The 27,449-nt window shown below is 40.7% G+C and overlaps 1 protein-coding gene and 1 long non-coding RNA gene across 4 annotated transcripts in view; one reads left to right on the top strand and one right to left on the bottom strand.

Moving 5' to 3' along the window:
• Nucleotides 1–2,477: 2,477 nt before the first annotated feature.
• On the bottom strand, nt 2,478–14,690 carry LOC112128598 (uncharacterized). Its single transcript, XR_008512896.2, has 2 exons — nt 14,455–14,690; nt 2,478–2,761 (listed from the first exon to the last, which is right to left on the bottom strand). It is a non-coding gene; the product is annotated as an uncharacterized LOC112128598 (long non-coding RNA).
• Nucleotides 14,691–14,760: 70 nt separating this feature from the next.
• CDADC1 (cytidine and dCMP deaminase domain containing 1) overlaps nt 14,761–27,449 on the top strand; it is a 45,405-nt gene continuing 32,716 nt past the window's right edge. The window contains 4 exon segments of one of the 3 annotated variants that reach the window (NM_001132159.1): nt 14,761–14,939; nt 15,690–15,787; nt 22,678–22,752; nt 26,187–26,364. In NM_001132159.1, coding sequence (NP_001125631.1) covers nt 14,858–14,939; nt 15,690–15,787; nt 22,678–22,752; nt 26,187–26,364 — 433 coding nt within the window. In that variant the 5' untranslated portion in view covers nt 14,761–14,857. 3 annotated transcript variants of the gene reach the window in all.

The raw sequence follows: 27,449 nt of genomic DNA on the forward strand, positions 1-27,449 counted from the left end.
AATTGATAGGCATGATGCTTTTGAAATTTAAGTGGAGCTCTTGCATTTGTTTTTTGTATGGACGGTATAAGGAATGGCACAAATGCTAGATGGAATAGCTTTATAGCTGTCGAGCATTTGTGCTCTTTTGTGCATCAATAGATTTCTATTTCATTGGTTTCGTTTGTTCTTAAAAATGCCCTATTTTTATTTTATTTATTTATTTTTTTTTGAGATGGAGTCTCGCTCTGTCACCAGGCTGGAGTGCAGTGGCACGATCTCAGCTCACTGTAACCTCTGCCTCCCAGGTTCAAGCAATTCTCGTGCTTCAGCCTCCTGAGTAGCTGGGACTACAGGCACCCGCCACCACGCCTGGCTAATTTTTGTATTTTTAGTAGAGATGGGGTTTCACCATGTTGGCTAGGATGATCTCAATCTCTTGACCTCGTGATCCGCCTGCCTCAAAAAATGCCCTATCTTAACAAGAGCCTTTGGGGGGAAAATTCCAGTGGCAAACTTCTGGCATCTTCTTGACAGGCAGCAGCTTAACTATAGTATCACATTCACAAATGAAGTGGTAAAAAATATTGAATTTTATTATACTTTTTGGTTTGAGGAAGCCACTAATGTGGCCACCAAACATGATGTTCAGATGAAACCTGGGAAATTCTTCAGGGATTACCAGGATAACCTAGAATCTCAACTAGCCTGTGACATCATTAGAAACAGTGTCCCAATGGTAGAGGACATTATTCAGAAACTTAGATTTTCTCAGATCAGCACCTCAAAGCACTTAGATACTAAGACACAGGACATCTCCAGCTCAACATGTCAGAGTAACACCATGCTGACATTTGCAGAGTGACTCACCAATCTAGACGCACTTCTATGGAGCTCCATTGTTGGAAGATCAAGTGGAAATACAGACGGAAAGGGAAAGAACTTCTGTCTGTTCACAATTTATGATGCTCGCTATCTGCCTGATATCTGTCTCTTTCTTAATGTTTACATATCATTTCAGGTCCTGTGTTCCCAGGATGGAGACTGAGAGTGAGCACAGATGGATGTAAGCATCACAAAATATGCCCAACAAACACTGACCACAGGTCAGGTCATGTCACTTGGTTAACATAACTCTTAATACAAAACATGGTTTGTATTTAATGATAGACACATAAAGCAAACTCTGTACAAATGAGTCAGAGCCTCCAAAAGTAACTCGGAAATTACTGACAATACCTGAGATAATATTTTAAGATGCTTTGTTTTTCACTATTAGGAAGTAAAACTATGATTTGCATGTAGGCCACTTAGTCACTGAAGGTAAATTTGGCTACAGGCCTCCCACCAAATCCATTAGCCATCTATGTCCTACCTGTTGAATAGTCACAGCCTGAACTTGCATGCTTTGAAAACTTCTCTGTCTCCAAGAAGATCGTATTGAAAGTGTCAAGTTTCATTTCTATGCGATGCCCGCCAGTGGGGTGATGAAGGGATTAAAGTCATTTTGGGAATGACATTTATAATCTACCAATCTAATGACCAGGATTTGAGTTATCAGTTTTTGGAAGAAATAAATGTTGAGGAAGTGAAGGAGGGAGAAAAACATTTATACAAAAGAATGAAGCTTCCAACTCAAATACATTGTGTTTTAAGTGCTCTATTAAAACTATTCCATAAGGAATAGTTTAGGAAGTTACCAGAAAGTGATAGAAACTGTGTGCTCACCTGAACAGGATTTCAGGGTAAACTTTGTCTTCATCAAAGAATGGACAGTAGCCAGGTCCAGTGGCTCAGCCTGTAATCCGGCACTTTGAGAGGTGGAGTTGGGAGGATCCCTTGAGGCCAGGAGTTATAGACCAGCCTGGTCAATATAGTGGGACCCCATCTCTTAAAAAAAAAAAATAAAGAAAGAGAAAGGAAGGAGGGGAGGCGAAAGGGAAGGGAGGGGAGGAAGGTGGGGGAGGGAGGGGGGAAGGGGGAGGGAGGGAGGAAGGAAGGAAGGAAGGAGTTACAGTTACAGTTTGAATGGAGGGATGCCTCACTGTTGCCCCACATGTGTTGTTGGGGCTTGCACCCCTTTGTTGTATCTCTACCCTAACTGGGCCATCAGCTTTTTAGCAGACACACACAAACCCTCTGTTTTACAAGCAAAACAGAACATGAGTTCACAGACACTGACAACTGATTTGTCTCTCTTTGGTTATTCTTTGGGTTTTTTCATTGCCTCATCTTGATTTATATGCATAAGCATCTTGATTTGTTTTTCCAAAAAAACTTACAAAAATAGAAGTTTTGTAGTTTGCCTAGGAATAATACACAAAATATTGCATTTTTGTGAGGAAAAGCTATTTTGTATAGTTTATTTCAATCTAATAATATTTGAAATTTGTTTGAAAAGCAAAATAAAAAGAAGCACTGCAGAGTAACTGTGTGATTGCCTGATGGGTTCGTCCTGCCTGCTACACAGACAAAACCAATTCACTGGGAACACGGTATTACATAAAGAATAAGTTTAATTAACTAAGGCCAGCCAAGTGGAAGAACTGGAGTTATTACTCAAATCAGTTTTGCTGAGAACTCAGAAGCCAGAGTTTTTTTGGATAATTTGGTGGGCAGGGGGCTAGGGAATGGATGCTGCTGCTTGGTTGGGGATGAAATCATAGGGGTGTGGAAAACAGTCTTCATGCATTGAGTCGGCCTCTGGGTGTGCACCACAGGACCAGCTGAGTTATGCATCATGGGTCCGGGTAGGATCAGTTGGTTACCAGAATGCAAAAGTCTGAAAAATATATCAAAAGATCAATCTTAGGTTCTACAATAGTGATGTTATCTATAGGAGCAATGACTCCTGGGCAGTAAGAGATTATGAAAACTATGCCCATATTTAGCAGAATTCAGGCTGTCCCATAATCCTAACCTCGTGGCCTTTCATTGGACTTACAAACGCAGTTTTAGTTCCTGGACAAGGAGAGGGTCATTTTAGGGAGAGACTATTGCTTTCAAGTTAAACTATAAACTAAATTCTTCCCACGGTTAGCTTGGCCTATGACCAGGAATGAGTGAGGACAGCCAGCCTGTGAACCTTAGAAGCAAGACAGGGTCAGCCATGCTAGATTTTTCTGACTGTCATAATCTTTGCAAAGGCAGTTTCAACTGTCCAGATTATTTAGGTCACTCAGGTGAAATGTATATGATGCACATGTAAACTAACAACATTCAGCTTTTGTCATATAAGTGACTATGTAAATGTGAATAAATTACATTTTAGCTGTTGACAAGACATATGTGCATTATTGCATAAGTATGCAAATACTAACTCCTTCTTCTTCCTCAAGCCACTTTGAACTAAAGAGTCCTCAAATCTGAACATTCTTTTTATTAAAATAAATTTGTGCTCCAAAAAGCATATAAAGCAATTTATAAAATCATCTAAAATAAAACACACATGAAGTAAATGGGGAAAGTAGAAACTAACAAAAAATTAGGATAGGCAAAATAAGATTATACCAGGAGGAAAGTGAGGACATAAAATTCATATCCTGGTGTATGGTTAAGAAGTTTACATGATTCATGGGAGACAGGAGAATCGATCCTTCAAGTGTTCCAAGATGACATCTTAAAAGCTAGAAAACTATGTCCTCAACAACGATCTTTAAGGCAAGCATAGTAATGAATGTCCTAGAGCTTTTTCTTATAAAGCCAATGAGAAAAATTGTCCCACATTTGGAAAATGATTAAATAGTGACTACTTAAATTTTTTTGCTATGCATTTTTTTTTTTTTTTTTTTTTGAGATAGAGTCTTGCTCTGTCACCCAGGCTAGAGTGCAGTGACACAATCTCGGCTCACTGCAACCTCCACTCCCTAGGTTCAAGCAATTCTCCGGCTTCAGTCTCCCAAGTAGCTGTGATTACAAGTATACGATACCACCACACCGGCTAATTTTAGTATTTAGTAGAGACAGGGTTTTGCCATGTTGGCCAGGCTGGTCTCAAACTCCTGACCTCGTGATCCACCTGCCTTGGCTTCCCAAAGTGTTGGGATTACAGGCGTGAGCCATTGTGCCCAGCCACATTTTCTAGTATTAGAAAATAACATGACTGCTTGAATAAAAGCAGGACATCGTTAAAGGGAACTCTCATTTGATATTCGGGGGGAATGCAAGTTTGTTGTCACATTTTTTAAATTAATAGCACACAATTCACAGAAGCATAGCCCTCTAAAAAGAGAGATTACCTTGCTGAAACTGAAAAAGTGTTAGGATTTTATAGCCTTTTTTAATAAGTAAATTAACCCCAAACAAGATACCACTACATACCTATTACAATGGCCAAATTCCAGAACACTGACAATAACAAATGCAGGTGAGGAAGTGGAGAAACCAGAGCTCTCATTTGTCAATGAAAAGAGTCAAATTCTAAAAAATCTTTGAAGAGATTTACTTTGAGCTAAATATGAGTGACCAATGACCTGTGACACAGCCCTCAGGAGATCCTGAGAACATGCGTCCAAGGTGGTCAGGGTACAAGTTGGTTTTATACAATTTAGGGAGATATAAGACATCAATTAATACATGTAAGATGTATATTGGTTAGGTCTGGAAAGGCGGGACAACCGGAAGCAGGGACTTCCAGGTCATAAGTGGATTCACAGGTTTTCTGACTGGCAATTGTTTGAAAGAGTTATTATCTAAAGACCTGGAATCAATAGAAAGGAATGTCTGGGTTAAGATAAGCAGTTACAGAGACCAAAGTTTTATCATGCAGGTGAAGCCTCCAGGTAGCAGGCTTCAGAGAGAATAGATTGTAAAGGTTTCTTATCAGACTTAAAGACTATTCTATCAGTAATTCCAAAATTGAGGAGGGCATAATGAGGCAGGTCCAGCTCCTCCTTCCCATCATGGCCTGAAAGTTGACCTGAACTAGTTTTTCAGGTTAACTTTGGAATGCCCTTGGTCGAGAGGAGGGGTCCAATCAGATGGTTGGGGGGCTTAGAATTTTATTTTTGGTTTATACATTCATTTCTGTTAGAAAGGAAAAAAAGGTACAGTTCCCTTGGAAGATAGTTTGGCAGTTTCTTACAAAACTAAACATACTCTTACCGTATGATCTAACAAACATACTCCTTGGTATTTAACAAAAGGAGTTGAAAATATGTCCACAGAAAAACCTGCACATGGGTGTTTGCAGAAGCTTCTTCTTCTTCTTTTTTTTTTAATTTTATCATTGTCCAAACTTGGAAGCAACCAAGATGTTGTTCGGTAAGTGAATAGATAAATAACTGTGCTACAACCAAGCTGGAATATTATTTGGCACTAAAAATAAATGAGCTATCAAGCCCAAAAAGACATGGAGGAAACTTAAATAATGCATATTACTAAGAGAGAAGCCAGTCTGAAAAGACTACTGTTCTGCAATGGGCAGGTCTATGGAAATCTACCCCTAAAGTCTGTGGAAGCTAAGAGGCCAAGAAAGAGGCTGACACATTCAGTTTCTCAGGAAAAAAACCAAAAAACAAAAAAAACATTTAATAGGGACTTAGGAAGAGAAGCCACAATGTCCTGGGCAGCTGCCAGACAAGGTGTCGGATTCCCACACTATGACCCCCACAGCCCAGGGCTTCCATGTTATAGGGAAGGAATGTGTAGGACAATTACAGGGAAAGGCAAGATGCTATGTGAATCTGCCTAGAGCAGAATTTATGGTCAAGGGAGTTTTGACCTAAGGGCAGGATTTACAGTAAGTACAAGCTCTTACACAAGGAACAGTAGATAAAATGGAAGATAGCAGTCTTCCCTAAATTGAGGTTAATCAAGAAGTCAACATGGCAGATTGGCATCCAAGATGGAGTTGCGTTAGCCTCCACAACTACATACAATGATTCCAACTATTTGACATTCTAGAAAAGGCAAAACTATGGAGACAGTAAAAAAGACGACTAGTGTTGCCAGGAGTTAGGGTGCAGGGATGAATAAAGCAAAGCATGGAGGATTTTTAAGGCAGTGAAACTACTCTGTATGATATACTGCAATGGTGGACACATGTCCCTACACATTTGCCCAAACCCAGAGAATGTACAACACCAAGAGTGAATTCTAATGTAAACTGTGGACTTTGGGTGATGATGACGTGTCAGTGTAGGTTCATCAACTGTAACAAATGCACCACTCTGGTGGGGGATGTTAATAGTTGGGGAGGCTGTGCATGTGTGTGGCAAGGGCCATATGGGAAATCTCTATTTTCCACTCCATTTTGCTGTGAACCTAAAACTGCTCTAAAAAAATAAAATCTTTTTAAAAAAGTTAACCCAAAAGCGTATGGTTTCATTGCCCTAAAGAAAGTTAACCAGGTATATTGTACCTAACTTAGCTATTTTAGAGAATCCTTTTCTCTTCAAGTATTTAAATCCTGTTCCTCAAATACACTCTGAACTAGGTCTCATTGCCGCCACCGATGGTTCGCTCATTTTAGGAGTTAAATGAGGGGGAGTTAATTGAGTTTTATTGGAAAACGGCCACACTCAGTCGTTTTCATATCATCTATGGCTGCTTTTGTAGCAGAATGGAATAGTTGTGACACAGACTAAATGGTCTGAAAAGCCTAAAATATTTGCTATCTGGGCCTTTCCAAAAAAGTTTGTAACCTCCAGGCCAAATAAAACTTTGACACTTGCTCGAATCTGGTATGAAAATTTTGCTTGTAGCATCAGTTAACATCAGCAGATGATATGATACCAAAAAGTACTTGGTATCATCAGTTAACATCAGCAGATGATACAATACCAAAAAGTACTTGGTATCAATTGCTTTTGGTAAAAGCAATTCTACAGAGGGCCAAAATACTTTAGCTAAAAACCACTGATTCAGAATCTCTAAGGCTGGGACCCAGAAATCTGGGTTTTAACATAGTCTCTGAGGGACTCATGCATACTCTAGTTTGAGAATCGCTGGAGCCCACTAGCCTAGCTCAGTGGTGGATGTACAGATTCTGACTCAGTAAGTCTGAAGTGCAGCCCAAGATTCTGCTTTTCTCACAAGCTCCCACATGATGGCAATGTTGCTGGTCTGAGGGCCTTAGTTTCCTCACCTGCATAATGGAGATGATAAAAATCTATTTCATAGGGTTGTTGTGGGTATTAAATGAAGTCATAATGTCCATTTATATCCTGCCCCCACCCCTTTCAAGCTATGTCTATTGGGGCAAGTTATCGAATGTCTTGGTTCCTATAAGTGGAGCTAAATAATATTGCCCACATCACAAGGTTGCTGGAAAGAGCAAATGAGATAATAAACAAAAGGTACCTAGAATAGAGCCTGGAACACTATAAAGGCTCAATAATGTAAGATACTATTATTACTACTGTTATCATTATTGTTACATAGGGTCTCTGATCATAGCAGATATTCCATCAGTGTTAGTTTCCTCCCTACTCCCTCTCCTATCCATCCTCTCATCCCTACCCCTCCCTCTAGTGTCTTCTGTTGATTTCTTTTTTATTTTTGTTTAGAGATGGGGTCTCACTCTGTTGCCCAGGCTGGAGTACAGTGGTGCAATCATAGCTCACTGCAGCCTCAAACTCTTGGGCTCAAGTGATCCTCTCACCTTAGCCTCTGGAGTGGCTGTGGCTACAGGTGCACATTACCACAACTGACTAATTTTAAAAACTGTTTTGTAGAGATGGAGTCTCACTATGTTGCCCAGGCTGGTCTTGAACTCCTGGCCTCAAGTGATTCTCTGGCTTCGGACTCCCAAAGGGATAGGACTATGGGCACAAGCTACTGCACCCAGCCCTCCTTCTGTTGATTTCTAATGTGTCTAATTAGTTAACTTCTATAGGGATGCTGATTCAGAAATATCTGAACCCAGGTGGCCCTACCTGACAGTCCAGAGGTGCCACACAAACAGGGACCCAAAATGAGCTTGGACATTGACTGTGCTGCCCAGGCCCCTCTGCCCACCCCCTCTCAGGCAGGCTTTTGGTAGACAGCTTGGAAGAACAAGGGAAAGTGGGCTTGCCAGTCCTTCCCACCTCAGGGGAGCACCATTTCCAGGGCTGCCTGAACATTCTTACTCTGCAGCACAATTAATCTACATGGCACCAAGTTTATTTTTCTGAGAAGATTATTTTGGACAATATATGGAAAACCTGAGAAGCCATTTCTCTTTGGCAGCACTGCCCTCCATAACAAAGCACATATTCCTGAAGGGCATCTGGATTTTGTTTCAGGTTTCTCTTTGCTTCCTCAGGGTTTAAGTGCTGCCAGGAATGGCCTTCTGAGAATTGTTCAGGAAACCTTAATCTCCGGACTCAGGGTGGTGGTGATAATCACATTTTTTGCCCGAAATGACCAAATTGAAACCATCCCCACAGGGTTGACAAGAATGGCATGCTGGGTTCTGGACAGAAATATAGTTATAATTAAGAATGAATCAGCCGGGTGGGGTGGCTCACGCCTGTAATCCTAGCACTTTGGGAGGCCAAGGCAGGCAGACTGACTGAGCTCAGGAGTTCGAGACCAGCCTGGGCAACACGTTGAAACCCCATCTCTACTAAAATATAAAAGAAATTAGCTGGGCATGGCAGCATGTGCATGTAGTCCCAGCTACTCGGGAGGCTGAGGCAGGAGAAATGCTTGAACCTGGGAGGCAGAGGTTGCAGTGAGCTGAGATCGTGCCACTGCATTCCAGCCTGGGGCGACAGAGCAAGACTCTGTATCTACAAAAAAAAACTAATCAGACAGCCACGGTGGCTCACATGTGTAATCCCAGCACTTTGGGAGGCCAAGGTGGGTGGATCACTTGAGTTCAGGAGTTTGAGACCAGCCTGGCCAACATGGTAAAACCTGGTCTCTACTAAAAATACAAAAATTAGCCAGGCTTGGTGGCATGCGTCTGTAATCCTTGCTACTCAGGAGGCAGAGGCATGAGAATCACTTGAACCCAGGAGGCAGAGGTTGCATTGAGCCAGTATTGTGCCACTACACTCCAGCCTACCTGGGCAACAGAGTTAGACTCTGTCTTAAAAAAAAAATAAATAAAAGAACTAATCAGGCCGCAATTCAGCCCACTTCCTTGTTGCCAAAAGTCACTAGATCTTGACCATTTGCATCCCCATTGTTCCTAAAGATAGGATTTCTGACATTAAGGTTATAATGATGGAGACAGGAGGCATAGAAATTCTAGGCAGACAGGGGCAGGTCCCTGGCAAAGTCCCATTCTCAAGCCAAAAAGCCTGAGACTGCAGCCCAAAGTGAGAACTTACATCCCTGTTTTCCCACTCAAATGTTGCCTTTTCCAAAACCACCCATGGCCCGCCCTGCCCCCTATCCTGTGCTAATAAAAACCCCAGACTCAGCCGGCAGAAAGGAGAAGCAGCTGGACATCAGAGACTATGGCTTAACGTCAGAGAGAAGTGGCATGACTTCAGAGAGACAGCTTGACAGCATAACTTCAGAGAAGAATCTGGCCAGAGACAGTCGGACTTCAGGGGAAGATTACCTTCCCACCCCATCCCCTTTTCAGCTCCCCTTCCTGCTGAGGGCCACTTTTATCAGCGATAAAATCCTGTTTTAACCATCCTTCAATTCATTTGTCCAAATTCATTTCTCCTGGATGCCAAACAAGAGCCCAGGAGCCACAAGTGCAGATGCAAAAGGCTGTCACACTGGCCCTTTGCCCTCACTAGTGGAAGACAGCTCCCTCACATGAAAAGGCAGAGGGAGGGTCTGCAGAGCTGTTAACATGTAAGCTGTCTGCAGATGGCAGAGCTAAAAGACCACTGTAACACTCCCTCTGGGGCTTCAGGGGTTGCAGGCACCCCAACAGACACTGCCTTGGGGCATGCATGGAGTTTGCTCCTGCTGGTGCTCAAAAGTGCTCACCCTGGCTCCTGCACCCGCTTACCTGTGTGCTCCCTCCCATAAGGGGTGGAGAGCAGTGAGTCCGAATGAGTGGAGTTCACTCCTGCTGGTGACAAAGTGGCCAGCTGATTCCAGTGGTTGTGTACTCCAGTTCCTGCCTTATTTGCTCATGCGTTCCCTCCCACAAGGAGTTGAGAGCTGTGGGCTGAGTAAACGGGGCACCCCTATTGCAAGTCCTGTGAAGCGGTCAGGGAAATATCCTGCTTCAATAAGACTGTTTAAAAATTGATTTGCATCCCTGTTGTTCCTATAGAGATGATCTCTGACGGAATCATAAGGCTTTTGTTTAAGGATTGTTTAAGATGTTCTCAGACCCAAATTTCAGCAACAGTTTGGAGACCCTCACAGAAAAACAGGATGAGCATGAGAACACAGCTTCATCTCCCTGTCCCATGACTTCACCCTGCACTCTTCGACCAATGAACACTCTCCACATTTGGGCCCACTCCAAAACCCTAAAGACTGTAGCCCCAAACTCCTCAGACAGATGGATTTAAGATTCCCTCCCATCTCCTCCTTTGGTGACCCTATGGGTAAATCCTTTATCTGCTACAACCCAGTGTCTCTGGCACTGGTCATGGAGTGCCTTCTCACATACAAGAGCAAAATTCAGTGTGAGGTACATTTTCTTCCATAAGACAGGTATTTCACAAGCACCACCAGCATCAGCAGATCCAGCTACAGATTCAGTGACTATGATCAACCCCACAGACCATCAGCTTGCTTTGTTGAGAGGATTCTTTCCTAATAAACACACTACTAAGACTAGCATTCCCAATCCACAGGACTTAGAGTAAAAGAAAACTCAGGCTACAATAGAGAATAGGCAAATGAAAGACGAAAACTGGAGGGACAATCAACAGTATTGAGCACCTGTGCTTTGCCAAGCACCATACTACTTGGGATCATGTAGCCTTCATGAAAATTTGTGATAAATGTTTTACCATCATCCTTTCCTTCCTTCTTTCCCTGGCCCCTTCCTTCCTCCCTTCCTTCTTCCCTGAGTAAGTCAGTCAAAAAGGCATTTGATAACCTCCCCTCCCCTCCCCTTCAAGGAAGAAGAGGCTATTACAGCAGAGGCAGAGGAAGGGGCTGGAAAGCCAAAGAAGCAACTAGCATGCTAGAAAGATGAGTCACATACAGGGGAATTGAGGGTGGAAAAAAGAAAGAAAGGACAGAGGCTGCTCCTTTAGCCTGGATCCCAGAGCCAATTCACAGGAGCAGCAGCATGTAACATGAGTAAAAATTAACCTTTGTTGGGGCAAGCCACTGACATTTCATGGTCATTTGTGTGAAAGGAAAATAAATCTTGGGACCCCAAAACACTAAGCTAAAGGGAAAAGTCAAGCTGGCAACTGCTTAGGACAAACCTGCCTCCCTTCTATTCAAATCATCCCTCTGCTCACTGAGATAAATGTATATCTGATTGCCTCCTTTAGAAAGGGTAATCAGAAACTCAAAAGAATGCTAGCATTTGTTTCTTATTTACCTAAGACCTGGAAGCCCCCTCCTGACTTCGAGATGTCCCACCTTTCTAGACCAAACCAATGTTCATCTTACATATGTTGATTGATGTTTCATATCTCCCTAAAATGTACAAAACCAAGCTGTGCTCTGACCACCTTGGGCACATGTCGTCAAGACCTCCTGAGGCTGTCACGGGCGCATATCCTTAACTGTAGCAAAACAAACTTTCTAAATTAACTGAGACCCATCTTAGATTTTGGGGATTCACATTTGTTACCCACAGCAAGCTGGGTCTAAGCCAACTGATACAGTAACTGGTAAATAACTTCTGTGCTTAGAGTGTGAATACAGCTTGCCTATCTCATACCAAAGCCCATGCTCCTTCCACTTGATATATAGAATTGTTTATTGATTTAAAAACCATTTTATTGATTAAACTGGCCTTTGTAGAACTCAGCTGCTCTGAGCTTGTCCACTTCTCAGCACTTAGGGAAAATCTCATTTTATAATCCTTTTTAGTCCTCTGATTCCTCTGCAGCAGAACAATTATTCCACCAATACTGTGGAAAAGTTAGCCTAGTCTGAAAAATATTTCAGCTACAAATACCTAAAAATGCAGGATAAAATATGGCTGAGCTAGCAAGAAAGTAAGAGAAATAGCCCAAGTATTTAAACTGCTCTGAAATACTAAAGGACTGAAAATGGAATGAGACCAGGAGTCCAAAGAGAGGTTAATGAGCAGTAAACCTAATGATTGTTTGAAGGGCAGGGCAGATCTAGACTGCTGGGGATTAAAGATACACACACAGACACACACACATGCACACACACAAACACACATATAACATATATAGGTGTGTGTATATATATGTACATATATATATAGTTATTTTGAGAGTTTAAGACTTAAAGAAAGTTGCAAAAATAATACAGAGTTCCTGTGTTACCCTTCACCCAGCTTCTGCAATAATAATGTCTTACATATTCATAGCACTTTGGTAAAATCAGGAAACTGATACTGGTAAAATACTGTTAATACAGGTATAGATCTTATTTGTGTTTTACTAGTTTTGAATGTACCACTTTGCGTTTTTGGTGTATAGCTCTATGAATTTTATCACATGTATAGATATGAGTAACTGTCAACACAAAGAAACTCTGTCGTGTTACCTCTTAACAGTCAGACCCTTGTCCCAACCATAACACTTGGCAATCATGGATTCATTCTTCATCGCTGTAATTTTTTTTTGGCTTTGAGAATGGTATCTAGATGGAATCATACAGTATACAACACTTTAAGATTGGCTTTTAAAAACTCACCACAATGCCCTTGAGATTCATTCAAGTTGTACGTATCAATAGCTCATTACTTTTTATGGCTGAGTAGTGTCCCATGGCATGGATATACTCCAGTTTGCTTTCTATTCATTCACTAAGGACTGTTTGGCTTGTTTACAGTTTTTTTCTTCTGAGATGGAGTCTCACTCTGTCGCCCAGGCTGGAGTGCAGTGGCGAAACCTTGGCTCACTGCAACCTCCGCCTCCCGGGTTCAAGCAATTCTCCTGCCTAAGCCTCCTGAGTAGATGGGACTACAGGTGCGCATGCCACCACGCCTGGCTAATTTTTTGTATTTTTAGTAGAGACGGGGTTTCACCATGTTTCCCAGGCTGATCTCAAACTCCTGACCTCATGATCCGCCTGCCTTGGCCTCCCAAAGTGCTGGGATTACAGGTGTGAGCCACCACGCCTGGCCTGTTTTCAGTTTTTGACTATTAAAAATAAAGCCACCATGACATTCATGTACAGAGTTTTGTTTGAACATAAGTTTTGGTTTGTCTAGGATAAATACCCAGGAGTGTGATTGCTGGGTGATATGATAAGCATATGTGCAACTTTATAAGAAACTGTCAAACTGTTTTCTAGAGTGGTTATGCCATTTTATAGTCCTACCAGCAATGTATGAGAAATCTGGTTGCTCTGTATCCTCACTAGCATTTAGTGCTGTCAGTACTTGTTATTTTAGCCATTTAAATAGGTGTGTAGTAGAATCTCATTGTGGTTTTAATATGCATTTCCCTAATGGCTAATGACACTGAACACTGTTTTACATGTTCATTTGCCATCTGTATATCTTCTTCGGTGAAATGACTATTCAAGTCTTTGATCCATTTTCTAACTGGACTGTTTACTTACTCTGAGTTTATATGGTTCTTTATATATTCTGGATATGAGTCCTTTGTTGGATACGTGCTTTGCAAATATTTTCTCCTAGTCCATGGCCTGTCTTTAAACCTTAGTGTTAATTGCCATGAAGGCACTGTCAACAAAGTCTAGACCTCAGGAAAGGTGCAGAATAGAGTTCTCTGGATATAGTCAAATCACCTGAAGAGCTTTACCCTCAGAACAGGCGATAGAAAAAATTCTACACAGCCAAAGAAATAAACAGCAAGCTGAAAGACAGATCTGAAGAAATTAGCCAGAATGTGGCTCAGAGAAACAAAATGATGGAATATTTTAAAAATAATAATTTAGAACCTCAGAAGGTTTAACCTATGCCTAATAGGAATTCCAGGAGGAGAGTCTAGAGTGATGTTGTCCAATACAGTAGTAGCCAATAGCCACATGTCACTACTTAAAATGTAAATTAATTAAAACTAAATGAAGTTAAAAACGCAGTTCCTTGGTTGTACTGGCCACATTTCAGATGCTCAATAGCCACATGTGGCTGGTGGCTACCATATTGGACAGTGCAGATATAGAATATTACAGGAAATCCTACTGGACAGTGCTGATCTAGGTCATAAAACAAGTCTGAACAAATTTCAAAGGACTGGTATGATACAGATGTTTTGTGGAAATAAACTACACATTAGAAATTAAAAACAAAATAACTCCTACAGCCTCCTCTCACCTTTTTCCCCATTACAATTCCACCTCTTAATGTATTCATGTTCTTGATGAGAAGCAGAACGTCCCTACTGTGTTCCACGGCACCAAGTTCCCCAGAACCCGCCAGTCTCTGATGACAGAACATCCTGGACCGCCCAGCCCCACACCCCAACCCAGGAAGTTCTCTAAAACACTGACCACGACAGCCTGGGGTAGGTTTCCACTCTAACATTCTGACCAAAATTCTCAACTCGATGCAGTCAGAGTCTGCGCAACCTGGGACCTCGAGCCAAGAAATCCTCAAGTGACCTTACTTGGCAAAACCAACAAAACAACCAAATACAGGTCTCAAGCGATTTACAGCTCGGTGCTTAACTCGGTCACCGGCCGAGGGGCAGCCCTCTGGCGCCGCAGCCCCGCCTTCCTATGACGTCACACGAGGAGCCCTGAAGTGGCGGTCAAGCTTGAGGCGTCATCTGGCTGCGCCTAGTGGGCCGTTGCTTTACAGTTGCTGAGAGGAGGCGAGAGGCGGGGACGCTAGGGCTAAGATCATGTCTGACTGGGAGAGGTTTCCTTGGCAGCAGAGGACGCTAGGTTTGGGATGAAAGAAGCTGGGCAGATGCAAAATCTGGAGAGCGCGAGGGCCGGGCGGTCAGTCAGCACCCAGACTGGCAGCATGACCGGTGAGTGTCCGGGACCCTGCTCCCGCCACCCTACCTTTCGCTCTGCCCTGTGCGTCTCCCGTCATTGAACTCCAGATTCCTTGTCTGCGCCTCTTTGCCTCCCTTGCTGCTTTTGGATGTCTCCTGCGCGCCCTCTGCGTGTCCCCTCCTCGGTCGCCAGGACCAATCGGCTCGGTCGCACTGGCTTTTGAAGTCTCGCTTTTTACGCCTCTTAGCTACTTCTCATAGGACCTAGAGCTGGGGCCTCTGAGGTCAAAGAGCCTGAACATTTCCAAACCGCGCTTTTGCCTTGATTTCCAAATTAACCGCACGTGACGCTTTCCTGTATTTCGACTGCTTTACCGTCGAAGGTCAGCGCATTTTTCGGGCTGTGTTCTAATCGCTTTCCTTTTAGCAACGCCCCATCACAGTCCAAAGAAAAGCTTGCACCGCGACGACGTCAGATGCGAAGACTTAACAGCTTGCTTTGTGTTGTCCCCCCAAGCTATGTGTATTAGCTGTACCGTTTTTTCCTGCAGGGTGAGGGCTGGAGGAAGAAGGCTCAACTTTTTAAGTGGAGAAGGAGGTAGCCACGACTAAGGCTGAAGCGTCTCCTGCCAAGATACCTCTGACTCTCTTGTCCCCTAATCTTTTTCTGTGCCTCATGCGAAAGCAGCTGGACTTACGCTGCAGCACCTAAGTGGCATTGAGATTGGCTCCCTTTTTCACCATTAGTAACACATTTTAAAGTGTTTATCGCCTCTTTTGTAGGTCAGATACCAAGGCTTTCTAAAGTCAACCTTTTCACTCTGCTCAGCCTCTGGATGGAGCTCTTCCCAGCAGTAGAAGCCCGGCGGCAAAAATCTCAGGTATAATTTGTTTCATAGTTTTTCCCCTTAGAAAAACAATGGTTTAAAATCTGAGTTTATTGCTCATTCCTTCGTTTCTGTCATACCTAAAACCTAAAACCTAAACTTAACAAGGCTTAAGATTTAAAAAATATCTTTATTGATTAACATGACACTTTATAATTCCTAGCCGTAGTAAGTCATCTTCCATTCTAAAAATACTTACTGAGACTGCCATGTTTATCGGGTACTAATGGTATTCATATGTCAGTTCGGCTAATAAGATTATTGTCTATACCACATAATTTCCCCCTATTATATATACTGTTGGGGTTTTATCTAGGTAGTTTACCCCTCTGCCACAGAAATATATAAATTGCCTGGAGATAGAGACCATGTCTTATTTTACCTAGCATATACCCTTTAGCGTCTACCATTATATGAGTGCTAATTGGTTAATGTTGGATGGAAGTAGTCTCTTTTTGGATCTTGAAAGACAGGATCAAAACAGATTAGAAATGGGCTGTGTGTAGTGGATCACGCCTGTAATCCTAGCACTTTGTGAGGCTGAGGTGGGTGGATTACCTGAGGTCAGGAGTTCGAAACCAGCCTGGGCAACATAGTGAAACCCCATCTCTATTAAACATACAAAAATTAGCCAGGCGTGGTGGTATCCACCTGTAGTCCCAGCTACTCGGGAGGCTGAGGCATGAGAATCGCTTGAACGAATCGTTGGAGGTTACAGTGAGCTGAGATTGCACCACTGCACTCCAGCTTGTGTGACAGAGCAAGACTCCGTCTCAAAAAAAAAAAAAATCAGAAATGATAGTAAGAATAATCATAAAAGCCAATATATTGGAATTGGAAGTATAGACATCCTATGTCTTTTCTTTCTCCTACCCTTGGGGCAACAAGTTGCTAGGTTCTCATTTTCCTGCATGCTTGGAATGGCATGATGCTAGGTTCTCATCATTTCTGTTTGATAATTTTGGAAGCTTAGGGTGTTGGCATTAATTTTTATAGGGGGCCACGGCCATTGGAAAATAGTGTTAGGTTAAGTTGAGCATTTAAGACTTTTTTGAAAACAGAGGTAAAAGGAGGGGGGTGGGGCAGAAAATTACCCATGGCTTCTCACCACTCTAACAACATTACTGTTAACATTTTGGTACTTCCAATCTTAAGCATGAGGTTTTTTATTTTTACTCTTACAAAGTTGTAGTTATATTCTGCATGTACTCACTGAGGTTTCCAACTTGCCCATAATTCTGCTAAAAGATTGGTTTAGATTTTCCAGAGAAAGACTATAAATCCTTAAATTCCCACAGTACTCTTAGGAGACCACCTACTCTTTTCATTTTACTGTGGATGAGGTTTTGTGCTTGACACTGGAGATACAAAGCAGGAAAAACATGGTCTTTATTTTCTAACGAGAAGAAACACTAGGCATTTAAACAATTAAAACAGAATTGGTGGAATGAGTACATAGTATAAGCAGAGATGTTGGCAAGACTGGGAGCCAGGATCTATATGGGGAAGTGAAGGAAGGATTCACAGAGAAGGTCGTATTTGCACTGAGACATGAAGGATGAGTGGACTTTTGCCCAAGCCAAGGAACTCTACATGGAAAAGCTTGGAGGAATGAGAGAATTTGTGGTCCTCAGGCCAGAAAGTGAAGTTAGGTAAAGGGAAGAGACTGGACAGGAACTTGACAATGTAGACAGGAATCATATCATAAAAAGCATTGTATGCCTTGCAAAGGAGTTTAGATTTTATCCTATCAATATAGGAATTGCATTGAGGAATTTTAACAGGATGTGAGGATATTCACTTCTCATAATAAAATGATATCTCTTGGTATAGTTTCCTCCCCCAATTCCTATGTGAAGTGTTTTATAGATAGTAAAACACTATTTAAAATATTATACATCGTTATTCCATATTTCTCACCCTCATCCCCCAACTCTGGCTCTACATGTTATTAATGGATGAGAAAGCTCTTTATTTCCTTCATTAATTTTGAAATTCCTTTATTCCTTCTACTCGTTAATAGCTTAGTATTATTTTATGAAAATAGATTTCCAAGCTGTTAGGGATTTTATGTATTGTTGTGTTTTTTTTGTTTTGTTTTGTTTTGTTTTCAGATAAAATTTATTTTGAAGAGCCAGATTAGAAACAAATATTTAGAGATTTAAGACTTTTAGGCCGGGTACAGTGGCTCACGCCTGTAATCCCAACACTTTGGGAGGCCGAGGCAGGCAGATCACAAGGTCAAGAGATCGAGACCATCTTGGCCAACATGGTGAAACCCCGTCTCTGCCAAAAATACAAAAAGTAGCTGGGCGTGGTGGTGCATGCCTGTAGTCCCAGCTACTTAGGAGGCTGAGGCAGGAGAATCGCTTGAACCCGGGAGGCGGAGATTGCATTGAGCCGAGATTGCGCCACTGCACTCCAGCCTGGCGACAGAGTGAGACTCTGTCTCAAAAAAAAAAAAAAAGGAAAAAAAACTTTTAAAAACTGGACATATTAGAGATTGAATACAAATTTTGAAAAGGCGTTCTTTGTTTTGTAAATATCCAGATTTGATCTCGTTTTAGTTCTGTTTTTTTACATACACACCACATCCTGTGCTGAAAGTAAGTTTTTTTTTCAACAGGCACAAGTTATATTTAATTAGTGAGAAATGATATTTATGTTTCTATTAGGAAGGAATTGATTGGCCAAGTAATTGTTGAAGTTTGTTTGCAAATAATACACACCCTACTGTTTCCTCATACTATATAAAGAAAACTGTGGATCTCAGAAAACTGAGATGAAGCTTTCAGTTAGCATTTTGTTAAAAAAAATACTACCAAGGAAATTTCAAAACTATATTTGCAACAAAATTTTATATAACTTTATATCATGTTTAACAAAAGATCAAGGTTATGACTCTCTATTTTCTCCCAAGCCAACGACTCTAAGTTTTCCTGGCATCTCATTCCTTCATCTGGTGGGCACCATGGAAGTTTTCTAAATGAAAATAAATAAGTCTTTTGTTTCAAATATTTTATTTGGGATCTTATTTAGAAATCTGACTCATACGCATGTCTATTTAAGGCTTTTAAATGGAAAGTTAAAACACAGAAATGAGTACAGAAGGCATCAAAACAAAGAACATCCATGTCTTCAGAAAGCCAGGCAACCTGGAAGTAGGATTGACTTGACTATATGAAAGGTTATCACTCTTAGCTCCTGGTCCTGGAGCTTGCCCAGCTCCTATTCACTGCATTGGTGTCTTTCCAGCGGTGCTCCCATACCCATGTGTCCTAGGACTACAACCCTCTCACCATGATCTTGGGTAGGCCTTTACTTCTGTTCTTACCTACAGGCCTTGGGACTCCAAGGCACTTGGGGAGGGAGAGCCTCAGGATTACTCTGGCAGTGATCTGGGTGAAATAGGCTTTTGCGTGTTAGCTTGGGAACTTGACTATCATTTTTAACATTGTTTATATGAGAAAAATGTGTTTTAAATTCCGAAAAGGGAGATTTACCAAGTATTTAGAACATGATTGTAGGTTGTCAATTACTTGTATATTTAATGTCAATAAAGGAGAAGTATATAATTTCATTAGTTCTTCTGATATCATGGCCATTGCAAAAAAGCAAGACCAATGATAGTGTGGGAGAAGAATACAGAATGAAAGGTAGCATATTGTACTCCACTTTTATAGTGTTATTTATTGTACAAACATTATCATTGAAACTGAATCTATAGCTGCAACATTTTTAAAAACTGTATTTTTTTCTCTTGGATTTCCTTTTTATACTAGTTAATATCCACATAATTTTGCAGGTAGTTGCAGTCATAGCAGGAATATAATTTTGTATTTGACAGTTTCAGTACTGTTACAGGGTTGATAAATTATTAATTTTAAATTATACAGTAAGAATACATCTAAATTTCATATACATATAGTATATGCTGCCATTGTATTTATACTTGTGGAAATATTAAATTCCTCAAAATGTTGCCCAATTTTGTGCCTAATATTTCTTTACCATTTACTATAGTATATTTTTTCCAGTATTATTTGCACACGGTATTCGTAGAGTTGAGTACAAACTTTTTCCAATTAAGAGAAAAAAAATCTTCTTTAAGCTAAAGTAATAAGATGGTTTCACTTAAATTCTTTAGTCTGCTTTTGCTGTACAGAGTAAATCACAGAAACACCAAGATGCAATTAGACATGTAATTGTATTGGAAATACTGCTTTTGATACTTTACTAACATTTTGTCTTACTAAGAGTATTTTTATGAGTTACCAAAGTAATATATGTTTGTTATTTTTAAAATGGACAGAAGAAAAATTTTATCATAATTCCGCCTCCTAGAGACTAATTACTTTTTAAAAATTGTTTCTCAGTCTTTTTTCTCTTACTTTCTTTACTTACATGAGATCATTTAACTCTGGATCCTACCCTTTTCACTTAACCGAAGAAAATACTTATGCTATAATGTTAGTATAAACATTGGAGCAGCACCTTAGTCTAGTAATTTAGAGTAGCCAGTGGTTTTCCAGCCAGCCTGCCTGGGTTCACACTCTGGCTCCGCCTCTTACTAGTTGTGTAAGTCTGGGTAACTTTACCTCTCTGTGTCAGCTTCCTCATCTGTAAAATGAAATGTTACTAGTGTGTACTACAGGAGGCTTTTATGAGAAATGAATGAGTTAATCTTTGTAAAGGTCTTAGTGCCTGGCACATGTTAGGTACTATGTGTTTTTTGTTGTTGTTGTTGTTGTCTCCTTATTTATTTATTTATTTATTTTAATAGAGATGTGGTCTTGCCATGTTGCCCAGACTGGTCGCTAACTCCTGGGCTCAAGCAGTCCACCCGCCTCAGCCTCCCGAAGTGTTAGGATTACAGGCATGAGCCACCGCACCTAGCCTCCTAACTCTTTCCGTTGTGTCTTCTGGTACCTTATGCTAAAGGCCCTCACTGTACTTTTCCAGAACAGAAGCAATGTAGCATAATGGTTAAGACAATGGATCTTGGGCTGGATCTGGCATATCAACTTAATTACCTGTGAGACCATGGTTGAATTATTTAATCTCTCTCAGCTACAATTTCCTGATTTGTAAAATAGGAATAATAGGAGCTACTTTATAAAGTTATAAGGATTAAATGAGATAATTTAGGGCCTGGTACATGATAAACATGCAGAAGATGTTAGGTACTGTTATTATCATCACTCATATAATTATTACCACTACTAGCACCCGTATTCTTACCGTTTTTCCACTGATACCATCACTTCCTCTACTTCCTGTTCTGTCTGAACAGAAACCTCAATCCCAGAACATGGGTTTTCTTGTAAACTTCTTTTTGAAGGTTCTTTCTTTTCTAGCATCCAGCACTTGTTTCATAAGACTAGCAGGTCAACATTTACAAAGTTTCCCATTCCTACTTTAAAACTTTATCAATGTATTAACTATCCCACCTTTTTTTTTTTTTTTTTTTTTTGAAACAGAGTCTTGCTCTGTTGCCCAGGCTGGAGTGCAGTGGCCTGATCTCGGCTCACCGCAACCTCCATCTCCCGGGTTCAAGCAATTCTCCTGCCTCAGCCTCCCGAGTAGCTGGGACTACAGGCGCTTGCCACCATGCCCAGCTAATTTTTGTATTTTTAGTAGAGGCAGGGTTTCACTATGTTGGCCAGGCTGGTCTCGAACTCTTGACCTCGTGATCTGTCTGCCTCGGCCTCCCAAAGTGCTGGGATTACAGGCGTGAGCCACTGCACCTGGCTATCCCACCTGTTTTGGAGCTCACAGAATTCTATGTCACTTTCTTTGTCTTAATCAACTTACTTCATAGTCACTTTCCGGTTTTCATAAATCATAAGCCCTATGAGAGCTGCATCTTGAGCAACTAGGCTGTCATATAGCAAGGGCTCAATAAGTATTTGTTGAACTAATAAATGAAGGACTTTGGTCCCTGCCTCAAAACTTTCTTTCTACTTCAAGTTTTCACTTTTTCCCTCATGGATATACCTGAATTAGTTTTCTATTGCTGCTATAACAGATGACCACAAAGTTGGTGGCTTAAAACAACACAAATTTATTATACAGTTCTGTAGGTAAGAGGTCTGAAATGAGCCTTACTGGGCTAAAATCAAAGTGTTGGCAGAGCCAAATTCCCTTCAGACACTCTAGGGGAGGACCTTTCCTTGCCTTTTCTACCTGTGGAGATTGTCTGTTTTCGTTGGCTCATGGGCCCCTTCCATCTTCAAAGCCAGCAATGGCCAGTCAAGTCTTTCATGTTGCAACACTGACTCTCCCACACCCCTCTTTTGCTCATAATGACCCTGTGATAACATCGGGCCAATCAGATAATCAAGGATAATCTCCCTATCTCAAGGTAGGTGGTTAGTGCCTCAGTTCCAGCTGCAACCTGATTCCTCCTTGCCATGTAACAAAACATAGTCACAGGCTCCAGCGACTGGGACAAGGAGATCTCTCGTGGGGCATTATCCTGCCTACCACAATCCCGATCTAATACCTTTGCTACATAGTTCCTTATCTTCTCAATTCCAATTAATTTACCTCTATTCCACTTTAGTGATTCATGGCCACACTTTGGACTTTTCCATTACTCAAAACTGCCACAATTCTGAAACCATAAACTTCAGAATTCTGATTACAATTTCCAATCCTTCTATGTTTTGGGAAAGTACATAGGGGATAGATTATAAAGGTTTATTTACTAGGTAAAGTAGTATGAACTTGATCCAAACAAAGTGGGAAGTCGATGTAGAGTTTCATCATGAAAAAAAAAATGGTCAAAGCCAAGGAAGCCAGCCTTTAAATATGGGAATATTGAATTAGTCATATGTCTTATGTGCTAAACTTTTTTTTTTCCTTAATCTGATTTTTATTAGAAAAATGAAGAGGGAAAGCATGGACCCTTAGGAGATAATGAAGAGATGACCAGAGTATCTACTGACAAAAGACAGGTACGTTTTTATGATTTCACATATATATGCTTATAATAACAAAGCAAAAGGAATAGTATAAAGTAGAATAAAAGTGCCTCCATTTCTACTATCAAGGGAGTTTTTAAAATACTCTTCTAAAAATGGTCTGTATATTTACAAGACTATATGTCACTCCTTTTTTTAAAAAAAAAGTACAGATGGGATTATTCTATGCTACATCCTACATCTTGCTTTAAAAAAAAAAAAAAAAAAAAACTCTTGATAGTTCATATAGATGTGTTAAGAAATACTCTCCCTTAGTTCTGTCACGCTCCCACACACCTTGCTGGGTATGCCAAGAATGCAAGGCCCTAACCACTTTTTACCTGGGTCATTTCTCAGAGTTGTGTTTGCAGTGATCAGCCCTGAAGGTTGAGATAATATCTCCCTCCAGGACAAAGAGCAATCTGGCTTACTTTCTGCTGTGAAACAGTAGGACCCTCAAGCTCAGTGTTCCTCTCCTATAACACTACCTACCCTGTGTCCAGGCAGCCATCTGTGCCCATCTGTATTACCCCTCATGGGGCTTGAGGGCAGGAAACAGAAATGATGCTCATACTGACTGCTGTGCTGCAAATAATAAAGTTCATTGTTTTTAACCCAGAAGTTTCATGTTTTCTGCTAATATCCATGAAACAGTAACAGGTTAACTTAGTTGGTAAGTAGGGTAAAATCAAAGTGCAGACTTGAAAGATGAACCTTGTTCTTTTTAATATTGTATAGTATTTCCTTGTTACTTTATTCCTTTGAGTTTTCCAGAGGTTCCGATTCACTGGGTGCAGAGTAGAGACTAAGCATGTATGTTTTGAAGAGTTACCTTGATGATTCCGATGTATATTCCTAGAGATTTCCTAATTCATTCTGAGAGTGAGCCCAGTAGGAATATAGAAATAATTTGTCTCAGAATATTTACATGTTTTCATAATAAGAAAGGCCAAGGGAAAAAAAATAGTGAATCACCATTTAAGTCAATGTACTGGTCCATATACAAAACAGACTGTCCCCTTTTGCCCATGTTTTAGTGTAAAACTCTGTGATTAGGATCAAATAGATGACTTGCCAAAATGTTAGCGAAGTGAAGCAAAATCAAATTCAGAGCAGTGATTCACTGAAAAGATTCAGTCCTCTGGGAGTTGCGGTAAATGGAAGTGCCGAAATGGAATGCAACTTGAGCTTTTATTTGTTTTGTTGAGTTTGGGATGGAAAAATCTTTGTCTCAAACTTGATATTTTGGCCTTACCTAGATGCAAAATGAAAAAAAACATATTTTCTGAGGTAAAAAGGACTCTAGACAAAAAAGTGATAAATAAACTTGACCCAAAAGATTGTTCTAATAACAAATAAGTTGATGAGTGTGCTTCTCACTTGATAGGAACAATTTTTTTTTTTTTTATGTTTTGTTCTGGCTTTATTTCTGTCTGCTTAACTAGGAAAATCTAAAGCTGAAATCATTCCCTTGCAGCCACTTCCACTGGTCATGTTGATTCAATTTAACAATAGGAGCTCTGTCAAGATCTTTTGATGAGGCAGCATTACTTCTTTTCCAAGATGATACGTATTGGCCGGGCACGGTGGCTCACGCCTGTAATCCCAGCACTTTGGGAGGCCAAGGTGGGCGGATCACGGGGTCCAGAGATCGAGACCGTCCTGGCTAACATGGTGAAACCCCGTCTCTACTAAAAATACAAAAAATTAGCCGGGCGTGGTGGGAGCTACTCAGCTACTCCAGAGGCTGAGGCAGGAGAATGGCATGAACCCGGGAGGCGGAGCTTGCAGTGAGCCGAGATAGTGCCACTGCACTCCAGCCTGGGCGACAGAGTGAGACTCTGTCTCAGATCAATCAATCAATCAGTCAGTCCAGCCTGGGCGACAGAGTGAGACTGTGTCTCAAATAAATAAACAAACTTATTGAAAGTATTCAGAAATCAATAATAATATATACTTCGCATTTGAGGAGCATAAAACTCAAGAAATTTTGGTCGGGAGGGGAAAGTGTTCGCAAATTCAAGGTCAATTTAAAGCTTATTTTAAAAACCAATATAGATAGGTTTTTCATATTTTACATACATCCTTAGGTATATATTTTGTAAAGCAGAGATTTTTGTATTCCTTTATAAATGTCCTTCTAGTTTAGGAGATGGTTGGTTAACTCAGAAATAGAATTCCATAAAATCTTCTCTGTTCCTTCTTTTTTAGATATTTTACAAATTATTCCCCGTAATCTCAAACATTTATACTCAAAACCAAAACTGAAACTTGACTAGTTAATATGGCTTTGGTCTGATCCTTAAAGTGATTTCAGATATGCTGTATTGGGGGATAAGTATAGGGTTAAATCCCTTTGGAAGGGGATGGGGAATAGGGACACCCTCTCCTTAGCCTAAGCTCCCCTCATGTAACAGTCAGTCCCAAGTCCAAGGATCAGGTTTACATTCCTTACTTCAGAGGCTTTTGCTGTGAAAACAGCATAGACTGTTTTGTGCCTTATGCAGAACTGACTTTTTTTTTTTTAACCTTAGTCTGTTTTATCTGATATTGTTATACCAGCTTTGATTAGTATTTGCTTAAGTTGAGAAACTTTCGGTTCAATAGTAACACAAAACCTTCACTCAAAGAGATCCACTGGAAGTGCTTAGAACCCCAGTCAGTCCCCAGTCTGCAGGGCTTAAATCAGGCTCAGCCAGTCCCTGCTCTGTGGAATATTGCTAAGATAGCTCAGGCTTACTACTCTGACATCAAGTTCTCTCATCCTTTTTGATACTTGATGGTATGTCTTCCTTCTTTTTGTTTTTATAACTTACCTATAGTAGGAGGTGGGACCCAACTATAGTAGTCTAGACTGCCATAGTGCTAAAAATTGATACAGCCAGTAGTTTCTCAAAAGAAATTGAGAATTATCTTTTCTTTGGTCAATATCTAAAATATTTTAGAATTTAAGATGACCTCTGCTTTAGTTCTGCCTTTTACCATCTGTGGGTCTTTCAGAAAGTCATGTAAACTTTCTGGGCTTTACTTATCCATGTGTAAAATCAGGGCTTTATATTCTTTATTACCATCTAGAAGCTTAATACTAAATGGTACTACACTTAATCCTATAAGAAACAAGTCAAATTGACCTAGTTCTTGCCCTTTACTAGGTTATAATGTGTCTAATCTTTCACTAGAACAAATTAATGATAATTACATCCTTAATTATTTGATTAGTAGAGCCTAGGTTTAGAAAATTTCTGGCCTAAAGTCAACACTAAAGTTTTAGAAGCTTTTTGGATCTAATGAGAAATGTGGTTTGCACAAACTCTGTTTAGATAAAGAATTAAACAAAACTTCCATTTTTATTAGTAATTCAAGTATAATCCATAGTATGATTATTAGGTGTTATAACTAATAAGTTGTTATTTTATATCTTAATGTAGGTAAAGAGAACTGGTCTTGTGGTGGTGAAAAACATGAAAATTGTTGGTCTCCACTGTTCTAGTGAAGATTTACATGCTGGGCAGATTGCTCTTATTAAACACGGGTCAAGGCTGAAAAACTGTGATCTTTATTTTTCCAGAAAACCATGTTCTGCTTGTTTGAAAATGATTGTAAATGGTAAGTGCAGAAAAGGGTTTGTTGGGGATTAAGAGTATTTATCTGGGATGGGTGTGGTGGTTTATGCCTGTCATCCCAGCACTTTGGGAGGACAAGGCAGGAGGATCGCCTGAGCCCAGGTGTTCAAGAATAGCCTGTGCAACATAGGGAGACCCCATCACTACAAAAAATAAGTTAGCTAGGCATGGTGGTGCATGCCTGTAGTCCCCACTACTTGAGATAATGAGGTGGGAGGATTGCTTGAGCCCAGGATGTCAAGGATACAATGACCCGTGATTGCGCCACTGCACTCTAACCTGGGTGACAGAACAAGACCTTGTCTCCAGAAAAAAAAAACGAAGAAGAGAGCATTTGTCTGAGAGCAGTCAGTGGGAACACATTTGCTACATACCACAGAGATAATTTAGAAATATGTATCTGCAAGTCAGGTGCTATGGCTTGCACCTGTAATCCCAGCTACTCAGAAGGCTGAGGCAGGAGAATTGCTCAAGCCTGGGAGTTTAAGGCTGTAGTGAGCTATGATTGCTCCACTGCACTCCAGCCTGAGTGACAGAGCAAGACCCTGTCTCTAAAAAATAAAATAAAAAATATAAATATATATCTGAAGACAGTTTGGTACATTATAAGAGTAAGCATCAGAAAACATGGATTCTGGTCTCATTCATGTCTACTAACCTATTAAATGACCCTCATTGTATGAGTAGACTAATGCTAACTGCTATAACAAAACAAAATTTCAGTGACTTAATGTACTAGATATTTATCACCTGTATAATAGTCCAGCGCATGTGTTGCTAAACAGCAGGCAGCTTTCTCCATTTGGTTGATTCCTGGGCTAGGCATCTTCTGTCTCATTGCTGTTGTCACCTCTAGGGCTTTGAGTCCTCTGTATCCAGAGGCAGACTGAGAAAGAATGAGTAGAGACAGTGAACCTGCTTCTTAAAAACCCTGACCTGGAAGTCACATACATCATTTCTTTTCTCATCCATTGTGGGAACTGTTGTTCCCACTGGGCAGCTGTCTTTCAGTGACTACTCTACACTTTGGAAGGAGGAACACAAATTTTTAATGTATAGCCATCCATC

Source organism: Pongo abelii, chromosome 14 (assembly GCF_028885655.2).
Source record: "Pongo abelii isolate AG06213 chromosome 14, NHGRI_mPonAbe1-v2.0_pri, whole genome shotgun sequence".
Lineage (NCBI taxonomy): Eukaryota > Metazoa > Chordata > Mammalia > Primates > Hominidae > Pongo > Pongo abelii.